The 11,183-nt window shown below is 50.9% G+C and overlaps 1 protein-coding gene across 1 annotated transcript in view; it reads right to left on the bottom strand.

Annotated features, from left to right (window-relative positions):
- Positions 1-8,097: 8,097 nt before the first annotated feature.
- The window catches only part of C3H20orf85 (chromosome 3 C20orf85 homolog), a 7,721-nt gene continuing 4,635 nt past the window's right edge, over positions 8,098-11,183 (bottom strand). Inside the window, exons 3-4 of the mRNA XM_021195131.1 lie at positions 10,386-10,487; positions 8,098-8,404 (exon numbers count right to left, since the gene is read on the bottom strand). Coding sequence (XP_021050790.1) covers positions 8,246-8,404; positions 10,386-10,487 — 261 coding nt within the window. The 3' untranslated portion in view covers positions 8,098-8,245. The remainder of the gene's footprint in view (positions 8,405-10,385; positions 10,488-11,183) is intronic.

Genomic DNA, 11,183 nt, shown 5'->3' with positions numbered 1-11,183 from the left:
TCGTCCAGGCCAGTGTGGCCTATGGCCGTGTTTCTAGGGGACTGAGCTATTAATCGGTGCAGGAGAGCCCCACCCACTGTGTACAGAGTCCGTCTATGGCAGTTGGTCTCTAGCTGGGTAAGAAAGCTAACCGTGAGCCTGTGAACTAGCCAGGAGTAAGCCGGCAAAAGCATTTCTCCACTCAAGTTCCTGCCTGAAGTTTCTGTGCTAAATTCCCTCAATGTTAGACTGTAAACCACAAGTGTAAGCCAAACCCTGGATTGGTTAGCTTTTCGTCAACGTGAAACAAACTTGGCCCATCTCAGAAGAGGACAACTCAACTGAGGAATTGTCACCATGAGACTGGCCCTTGGGCATGACCATGTTCTTGGTTAATGATTGGTGTGGGAGGGCTCGGCCCTCCCCTCCTGCCGGAGCACGTGATCCTAGGCCAATGTAGCAAACAGCTTCCTCCACGTTCCTGTCTTTGCTTTGAGCTTTAACCCTGACCTCCCTCGGTGATGGACTAGGATTTGGAAATTCAAGACACACAGTTTCCTCCTCAAATGAAGAGAGAATAGACTAAGACACAGACACAGGAGATCGCTGTCACCAGGGACAAGATCTGGTTTCTGGGAGTGGGGTCAGACGTCCATCTGCTGGGGGATCCCTGATCTACCGTGTGCAATGACACTGTTTGGCTACACGAGCTGCTTTTGGTACCAATACCCTCCCCATACGGCCTCCTCAGAATGCAGAAGGGGGCAATGAGGGGGGACTCCAGAGGGTTTGGGGCTCAATTACACCATTTGTCTATGCTTGTTTTCCTGATGGGGGTGTGGCTGTGCAGTGAGAGGCCCCTTCACCCAGCTGCGGGCAGCACCTGGTTCCCAGCAAGCCGCTGGACCGAGGCTACATTTCTGCTATGTGGAGACACCCTTGGGCATGCGCGCACGGTGCCAAATGGTTTCCTGGAGAATGCCAGAAGGGGAAGGGAGGAAGCGGGGAGACGGAAGTCAGGCTTTAGTGAGCTAACCTAGGAAACCACGTCCAGTCCCGCAGGGGCTTCCCACCACACTCCAAGGGAGAGACAACACAGAGCTTTGACCGCAGAGGAGTTGATCGTTGGGGCGTTTGGAGGCTGCCTGCCACAGGGCTCAAACTGGGTGGTGCGGGATGGAGAGGTCATTTTGGTCCGGGCTTTGTTGTGTTTACCGCTTCATCATTAATCAGCCGCTTCCCTGCTCTGGGTACTAGGACCCGGATTCCATCCGGGGGAACATCTTCCTCTGTTTTACCCCCAATCCCATCTACTGCGCTAAGGCTCAAGCCAGGTGGACATTTTGGGGGCCATTCTGACGGGCTCAGGAACAGACACGATATCAAATCAGAGCTGATTGGACACAGTGAGACAGTGGTTGGGAATCCTGGGAAATAGTCAGAGAATAAGAAACGGCAGGAGCAGTTGCAGCCCTCTTGTGACCATGAGGGAGTGAGCTTGTCTGAGGGTGACACCCGGCTGATCCCTCTTGTGTGCCTGCTGCACTCCTACCAGGAGTTACAATGCGTCACGGGAAGGAATTATTGGCTCGAAGGAGCTAATGCAGAGGTTGCTTCCATTACAGAGGCAAGAACCACTCCCTGCCTTTGAGAGGAGCAGAAAGCAGCTCCCTTTTCTACTCCCGGCTTGATTGCCTCTGGCCTTCCCAGGAATCTAAGAAACTTCCTTATGGTTTAACTACACAGAGATGGGTCACCTGTAGCTAGAGTTAGAGCGAGCTGAAGTAAGTTGGGCACAAAGATCCTGTCTTCTAGAGCCAGCCAGCCTTTGAAAAGTTGATAAAACTATGCCTGAAGTCTGATGTCCCCTGGGCTTCCCAGTTCTGAGATAATACAGTCATCTCTAGCTTGGCTGTCTTAGGGTGGGTCACTTCTGTTTACAACCAACAGAACCCCTGAATAGTTTCATGAAGGCAGGCAGGGTTGAAGAACTCGCTCCCACGATGTCTGCTGTGACAGAAACCTTTCATTTCTAAGACTTTTTGTTGTTTCCAAACTCTAAACCGCACCAAAGCCCAGGAGTGCTCATTTGGTTTGACACAAACGATTGTTTGGGGGACAAAGTTCCACCAAACTGACATTTGGCTCCTTAGAACCTTTCCTTTAGTGTGTTTAAGTTTCAGTAAAAATGACGGGGATCAGAGAGATGGCTCATCAGCTAAGAGAACTTCAGCTCATCCACTGGACTTCAGCTCCCAGCGTTGCCACGGCATCTCACAACCATGTGGAACTCCAGTCCCAGGGGATCTGATTCGCATTTTCTTGGACTCCAGGGCACTGTGTGCATGTTTCACACAGACATACATGCAGTTAAACTACCTACATGCATTTTTTAAAAAGGGTTTTGTTTGTTTGCTTTTTTTTCCGAGACAGGGTTTCTCGTGTAGCCTTGGCTGTCCTGGAACTCACTTTGTAGACCAGGCTGGCCTCGAACTCAGAAGTCCCCCGGCTTTCAGATTGTGTTCAATTGTACTTTCTTATAAATCCAACACAGGCGTTTCTAATTGGTGTTGGGCTGAAATGTGCTCGAATCGGGTCTGTTCCGAGTCCCTGATCCAGTCCTGTTTGGCAGCATTTCGGAGCCTGTTCATTTGGACTGACTTCCGTTGGAGGTTCATTATTGAAATGATGTCAATATCACCCACATGGGTTTGCTAGCCGCGTCTCGACCTTGGAAATGCTATGGTATTTTACAGGGTGCGGTGACATTTATAGGCCTGCTTGGACACCCACAACGAGGTGGCTTTCCATAGATTAAATGTCAAATTTGCAATGGTCCAAGGTAATTGAATCCTGGAGCTCTGTCCACTTCAATTCTCTACTGGGCCATTGACTTGGGGCCTGGGTCTCATTAGGTGCTAGTGAGCCCAGGACGGTTTGTCTTGTGACAGAGGTCAGTCTGGAGCCCAGGCGAAGCAGGTGGGGGGAGAGGGTGGGGGTGGGAGAGTGGCATAGTGACACAAGACACCCAGAGGGACAGCTCGTGTTCATTTCTTTAAATCCAAGCACACATGTGGCTAGTTGATGGATAAGTTATTGCAGACAGACAGTCTGCTGGCTAGTTTCATGTCATCTTGACATAAGCTACAGTCGTCCGAGAAAATAAAACCCAATCGAGAAAATGTTTCCATAAAATCCAGCTGCAGGCAAGCCTGTAGGAGATTTTCTTAGTGACTGATGTGGGAGGTCCTGGTCCTTTGCGGGTGCCACCCACGGCCTGGTGGTCCTGGGAGCTGAGCAAGCCATGGGGAGCACTGGTAAACAGCCTCCCCCTCTGCATCAGCTCCTGCTCGGCAGGCATCAGGGCTCCTGCCTGGTTTGAGTTCCCTCCTTGGCTTTCCTCAGTGGACAGTGACCCAGGATATGCGTGAGCCAAATTAACCCTTCCCTCCACAGGCTGCTTTTGGTCATGGTGTTTCACCACAGCAATAGAAACGCTAAGGCGGACACCTGCAACTGCAAGGGTTTCCATAATTTAAAGACATCTAAGCAGGGACTGGGAAGACCCTGAGCCAACGTGTGAGTCCGAGTTCACACCTAGCACCGTATAAGTTCTGAGCACTCTGGTGCACACCTGTCATCCCAGAACCGGAGGGAAAGGGGTTTCAACAGAATCAGGAGGACCCCTGCGGCCTTTTAGACACCATAACTAGCAAGCTCTCCCTTCAGTGAGACATCCTGTCTCAGAAAGTAAAATGAATAGCAACTGAAGAAGAAACCTGACATCCAGCTCTGGCCTCCACATGCGCACACTCGCAATCACATATACAAACACAACACACATACTCTACACAATGCAAACACATCTAGATATTGACAGGAGCCTGACCATAAGGCTTGGCTGCAGGCTGAGTCTCTTGAAACTTTCTCCTCACAAGGACTCTGGGTGAGTGAGGAGAGCCACACCCATGTTCCTCCTCATGGGTGCAAACTGGATGCAAGCATCGGGTGAGCCCCGGGATGGTCACCATGGAGCCCCTGAGTTTTCCTGAAGGTTTCACCATGCTGTGATCCATTTCTCTCCACCACCACCACCCGGTAACCAGGCTATTGGTTAGTGGATGCTATCTTCCCGAGCCAGAAATGGATATTCCCGTCTCCTGTTAGTTGGAGGTTGAGACAGATCCAAGAGCCCTCCCCCTTTCCGTTGGGGTTCCATAAAGCTCAGGCTGACCTCAGACTTGCTACATAGCCAAGGATGACTTTATACACCTGTTTCTTCTGCCTCCCAAGTGCTGGCACTGCAGGTGTGTACCACCACACTTGGTCTATAGAGTGTTAGTGGTCTATACAGTCTATACAGTGGTCTATACAGCTGTAGGGCTCTATATAGTCTATACAGTGGGGACTTTGTGCTTGCTGGGAGAGTGCTCTGACCGTGGAGTTCCAGCCTCAGCTGCAATTCCATCTAACTCGGTGGGGTTTTTCAAGTTGCTCAATGGCTTCGGGGCACACAGATAACAAGAAGGCCACTCCCAGATGCAGCTTTTTATTGAGAGAACAAATGCCGCCATCCCCACTAAGTTGTGTACTGCCTCGTGTATGGAAATCCATGGAAACATGACCTTTGACCTGCTGAAGGGGAGACAGGGCAAACTGGTGCTCTTCTGGCCTCTTGCCTTCACTGTGGGGGCATCTGATCACAGGAAGGGATGTGTGCTTCTTCGCGGGCAGATGCCTTGCCTGCAGAACTGACTGCGGTGCCACGATACTGGATGGAGCCAGGGACAGGCTTGGCTAGGCATTTGATTGTTCAGTCTACATCAGGCTGAGTGGCTGGTGGCTGGGGACATCTCCAGAGCCAAATGGACCACATGACTGCTTCTCCCAGAGATAGCTGGGTCAGGAGACAGAAGACTGGACCAGGAGGGCAAAAGAAGGAAACTGTGCCATCTGCCTTCCTGTCCCAGGTGGCTACACTACAGAGGCACAAGATGGCAGCCTGAATTTAGAGTTATATCACTGGGGAGGGTAAGGATCTGGAGTCAAGGTTGAAGTGGCATGTTCCCTTGGAAGCTGGGGGGGTGGGGTGGCAGCTTCCTCTGGTGGGTAATAGTGAGCTCTGGCCACCCTTGGCTTAGAGATGTTCTCCTCCAATTTCTGAGGTCACCTGGCTGTAATGCAACGTGTGTGTGTGTGTGTGTGTGTGTGTGTGTGTGTGTGTACGTGCGTGTGTTTTCTTCTAATGTTAGTTCAGCTGGCTGCATTTGCAATGGCTTTATTTCTAGTTACATGCATGTTTGAAGGAACTGAAGGCTTTGACAAATCTTTTTTGTAGGGTGGGGAGTGGTTCCACCTACTAGTTGACATTCAACCTGACGTTTCCGGCTGCAGCTCTGGCACACACTGTGAATGGTGACCATGGCTGCCATACTTAGAGGTGGGTTCTCCACCCCAAGGGGCTGTGCTCTTGGGAAACCTGCCCTCAGGGCTGGGAAGCCTACGAGGCTCCATACATTGGAGGAAGTGTGTGGGGAGATAGAGCAACCCCACCAGGAGCCCCAGTGTGGTTTCTGTCCGAGCTTGGCCCTAGCCCCAAGAGGCTGGCTCTGGAGGGTCAGCACCTTGGGGGTCAGGTAGCTGCTGGCTCTAATCTTTGTCTGGAGGCTCTCAGAGAGAAGCTTGTCTGCTAGGCTCCTGGACTGGGAGGCTGCCAGCCATTAGCATATGGGGATTCTCTGAAGGGATTCTGTCTCTTGGTATTGTGTGCCCAGTAGCCATGAAATCCATTTTGGAGAGTGGTGGAGGGGTGGGGCCCACATTGAGGATTGGGAAAGGACTTTGAATCTTCCTAAGAGGAGGGACTTCAGCAATGGCTCCACCAAATGAAAGTTCTCCCAGCCCCCTAGGCAGTCGTGGAAGAGTCTGTCCTGCCCACAGTGCAGATAGGAGGAGGACACACGTCTCACTGTGGAGCAGATGATCGACCATCAGAGTAGTCCAGGTTTGGGGCTGTGGCTGAGCACTTGCCTAGCACACAGGGGGCTCCGGGCTTTGCCCTCGGCACTGCATAAACCTGGTTTGGTATTTTATGTCGATAATCCTAGCACTTGGGAGGTAGAGGCAGGGGGATCAAAAATTCAAGGTTAGCCTCAGCTACCTATTGGTTTCATGCCAACCTAAACTCCACAAAACCCTACTTGGGGAGACCAGAAGCAGCTCCTCGGCCTGGCATGGTTGTGAGGGTGCAGCTCACGACGACTTGTCACCTGATGTTTTTCCTCTTTGGCCACCAGGGAACCCCTCCCCCACCAGGAGGCAGGGTGTGGGGAGGAGGAAATTGACAGCTGAGGGGCAGGCGTCCACAGGGTGGGAATGGCCAGGACGTTGGACGAGGCAGCTATGCTCAGGAAACTCAGGAAGGGATTTGGGGAAATCCACTTGGTGGCCCTGGCCTGCTTTCTGCCCTTGAAACTGTGGACTTGAAGCCATTGAAGCAACTCAACTAGGAGCCTCCAGCTACCTCGTTCCTCCTGAAGAGCAGCTGGGGGTCTGGACACAGTAATCTCACTGTCAAGAGGGGGATGAGAGACGTTTTCATGGGAGTTTCCTGGGGACTCACACACACACACACACACACACACACACACACACACACACACACACACACACACACTTTTTGAGAACTGGTCTTACTGGATTTCCCAGGCTTCTCAGTCATGTTTAAATCTGTGACCCTGTCCCCTCAGGGCTCCCGAGTCGCTGTGCTAACAGGCCTGTGCCACTGTGCCTGATGCAGGAAGGATGCTTTCAAGGACTTCCCTTGTTGAGACAACGTGCCATGTAACTCAAGCTAGCTTCAAACCTGATATGCCAAGTGTGATGGTTTGTATATTCTTGGACCAGGGAGTGGCACCATTTGGAGCTGTGGCCTTGTTGGAATAGGTGTGACCTGGTTGGTGTGTCACTGTGGGTGTGGGCATAAGATCCTCATCCCAGCTGCCTGGAAGTCAGTGTTCTGCTAGCAGCCTTCAGACTCCTCCTGCAACCATGCCTACCTGGATGCTGCCATGTTCCCACTTCAATGATTATGGACTGAACCTCTGAACCTGTAAGCCAGCCCCAATTAAATGTTGTTTTTATAAGACTTGCCTTGGTTATGGTGTCTGTTCACAGCAGTAAAACCCTAACTAAGACACCAAGGAACCCCCTTTTTTATTAGATGTTTTCTTTACTTACATTTCAAATTTTATCCCCTTTCCTCATTTCCCCTCTAAAACCCATCCTATCCCCCGTCCCCCTGCTCACTAACCCACCCACCCACTCCCACTTCCCTGTCCTGTCATTCTCCTACACATTCTCCTACTGGGGCATCAAGTCTTCACAAGGCCAAGGGCCTCTCCCCTCATTGATGTCCCACAAGGCCATCCCCTGTTACATACACAGCTGGAGCCATGGGTCCCTCCATGTGTACTCTTTGGTTGGTGGTTTAGTCCCTGGGAGTTCTGGGGGGTATTGATTAGTTCATATTGTCATTCCTCCTGTGGGGCTGCAAACCCTTTCAGCAATTTGGGTCCTTTCTCTTGCTCCTCCATTGGGGACCCTGTGCTCAATCCAATGGATGGCTGTGAGCATCCACTTCTGCAACTGTCAGGCACTGACAGAGCCTCTCAGGAGACAGCTGTACCAGGCTCCTATCCACAAGCTCTTGTTGGCATTCACAATAGTGTCTGGGTTTGGTAACTGTATATGGGACGGGTCCCCAGGTGGGGCAGTCACTGGATGACCTTTCCTTCAGTTTCTGCTCCAAACTTTGTCTCTGTAACTCCTCCCATGGGTATTTTGTTCTCCCTTCTAAGAAAGACCGAAGTAGCCACACTGTGGTCTTCCTTCTTGAGTTTCATTTCTTCTGTCTCCATGCCCCGTATGCCATGACTGCAGATCTCTAGTAATCCCAGTTTCTGAGGTGAGCTTTGTGGCTTTTTTACAAGCCATCTACCAACTGAACTGCAACCCCAGCCATAGGCAAGTATGCCTAGAGTTTAGTCAGTATTGCTTTTCGAAGTCACAATTAGGAATTCCCACAGAATCAACAAACATCCAAACAAGCAAATAAGCCAGGGTTTCTATATTACCTTAAGTTAGCCAAGAATGCCAGAAACACCAACAAATGGCAATGCCTACAGCAAACTGTTGCTCTTCAGAGCACCAGGGATGCACACCCAGGCACAGCATACACCCTGTCTGAGGCAGAGGACCGTGCTGCTCAATGCACACCTTGCTCAGGCCAGCATAGCTCTCGGGCATAAGCCCCTTTGCAGCTGCAAACCTCTGAGTACTTCTCCAAGCAGTACAGGGCTGGCACCCCAGATCGCCATCCGATGAAGCCCTGGGTGGTCTTTGGGACTGGGGGCGATGGGAGAATCTGAAGAAGAAATGTAAGGAGTTAGTCAAAGGGAAGACTCCGTCCTGCCCAAGTGCTGATAGGAGGAAGACAAGAATCTCATTGTAAGGCAAATGACCACACATGCCACAGGGTGCCTAGGGTGCCAATGAAGCTTAGCATGGATAAGCCAGAGAAGCCAGTATTAAGCAGTGTGTGATGAAATAACCACTTTCCACCAGCCAGAGTTTGAGGTGCGTGTGTGTGTGTGTGTGTGTGTGTGTGTGTGTTTGTGTGCAAATGTGTGTATGTGCATGTGTGTATGTTTTTATTCATGTGTGAGGTGAGTGCACATATGTGTATGTGTGTACATATTTTTGTGTGTGTGTGTGTATGTGTGTGTGTGTGTAGGTTAGAGTTTAGCTTTGGGGTGTTCACGAGGTTTCTTTTCTGTTTCTGTGGTAACACTCTGACCAAAAGCATCCTGGGGAAGAAAGGGTGCATTTGACTTCTACTTCCAAGTGACAGCTCATCACTAGAGCAAGTCAGGGCAGGGTGCTGAGGCAGAGACCATGGAGGGATGTTGCTTGCCAGCTCATTCTCTAGCTCACTCACAGGGTCATGTTTAGGTGGCTGTGTTATAAGCCCAGGGCCACTAGCCTAGGGATGGTGCTGCCCACAGTGGGCTGAAGCGTCTAACATCAATTGACAGTCCAGAACACTCCCCCACCATGTATGTCTGTATGCTAATGGGGTCCGGGCAGTTCCTCAGTTGACTGTAGGCTGTGTCAGGTTGACAAATGCCTTAGTTGGGGTTTCTATTCCTCTAATAAAACCTCATGACCAAGAACAAGCTAGGAAGAAAAGGGTGCCTTTCATCTTATAGCTTATAGCCCATCATCCAGAGAAGTCAGGGCAGGGGCCTGGAGGCAGGAGCTGATGCAGGGCCCAGGGGAGGGGTGCTGCTTACCGGCCTGCTGCTTGTGGCTTGCTCGGCCTGCTTTCTTACACGTCCCAGGCCACATGCCTCCAGGTAGCACCCCTGCCCACATCAACCCATAATTTGGAAAATACACTCAGACTTGCCCACCGACAAATCTTAGGGGAGAATTTTCTCAGTTGAGCATCCCCCTTCTCAAATGACCCGAGCTTGTGTCAGGTTGATAGGAAACCAGCTGGCACGGCGTGTGTCTTCCTCGGTGGTTCCCTACGTCGTCTCACTGACTCTGTAGCTAACTGGTTGAGACAGATGGGCTGGCCGAGGAGCCTGCCCATGGCTCTTGCAACCCTTTGGAGCACTGCCTGCCCCGTGCAGTGCCTGACTTTTCTGTTGACTGAGGATCTTCTTCTTGCTCGCCTCTGACTGCTCCCCCCAGCACCCAGTATTGGCCTCCCAAAGAGAAGAGAGCTATTCTTCAGAAATCTGAGAAATGCTGGTTCCTGCCCCCAGTCATTCGAGCACAGAACCCAGGTCTCTAAGGCAGGTGCTTTGGTAACCCTGAGATACAGTGACCAGGGTGGAAGTGGAGACACAGGGATCCAGGCCACTCATCCAAGACAACGGAGGAGCTTAACAGTACAGCAAAACTCAGGTTCAGATCTCATTGAGAATCTGAGACTCACCTGCTTACCTGGTCTGGTAATGTGTGTGTACATATGTGTGAATATCTGTATGAACATGCGTGTGCCTGTGTGTGTTTATATGTGCACATGCATAGTTGTGTGCACACTTTTATACTTGCATGTGTTTGCAGGAATGTTTGTGTTTATATGTGCATGTATGTGTGAGTATGTGCATCCGTGTGTGTGTGTGTGTGTGTGTGTGTGTGTGTTTTGCGCACACACGCACACGCGCACTCACACATGACCCTCATGTGCTTACCAGGGAGGTTCCCAGACTACTTCCGGGTCTCTTTTGCCTTTCTGGCATAGTCAGGCCCTCACCTCTGGCTGCTGGAGGGAACACAGTCTGCAGTGGGACTTATTTTCTCTCAGAAAGTGGTGTAAAAAGGGTTTTGCAAACCTTGATGTGTTTATCCATGGGGCTCACTGGACGAACATAGAAGTGGCTAGGCAGCTCAATCTTGGTCTTTGGGGTTTGTGGCCCCTCTTCACCCTCAAGCAGCTGAAACAGAACCCCAGAGACCAGAACTTCAGGCCAAGGCTAGGACATGGTTTGTTCATTCATCCCAGAAGTCACATGTGATAGACGGTACCAGTGGGGCCCCGTGCAGAGGCGCTCCTGGTCCCGGGACAAGCATAAGGCAGTGGAAGTGGGATCTGAGCTGCTGAGTTAGCCCCGAGCAGCCCTTGATGAGGTCCTTCTGCTAGACTTGCAGCCCAGGAACCAGCACTCCTACCGTGGGACCAGAGAAGACTTCCCTGGTCAAGAATTTAAACTAAAAAATATCCATGCCAGTTCCAAGGCCGGGCTTTCCAACCAGAAAGGAACGCCCCACACTCTGGGATAATTTAAAGCCATTTAAAACTCCCTGGAAACCCAATTTAATTACACACAAGGAATATTAATATCAGATCACTTGCGAACAGTACATTATTAAGGCCCTTACTTTATGCATCGAATTTCAAACCGTATAACTGTCTAGGAATTTTTTTCAAAACCTCATTACAAATGACATAATTTCCAAGTCGTGCCTTGGGTGAGCTGCGGGTGGGGCTCCCACTGCTGTGAGCTATAATCTTCAGAACTGTGCAGTTCTGGTCACAGCTTCCCTGCATGTGGTATCTAGCTAGAGGTAGTTATGTCCCAAACAGGCCACCCCTGGAAGCCCTGTAGGTATTATGAGTGTCTAGATAGTGC

The sequence above is a fragment of the Mus pahari genome, chromosome 3, assembly GCF_900095145.1.
Source record: "Mus pahari chromosome 3, PAHARI_EIJ_v1.1, whole genome shotgun sequence".
NCBI lineage: Eukaryota > Metazoa > Chordata > Mammalia > Rodentia > Muridae > Mus > Mus pahari.
The sequence above is the reverse complement of the archived record's forward strand: the minus strand, read 5'-3'. Positions and strand labels throughout refer to the sequence as shown.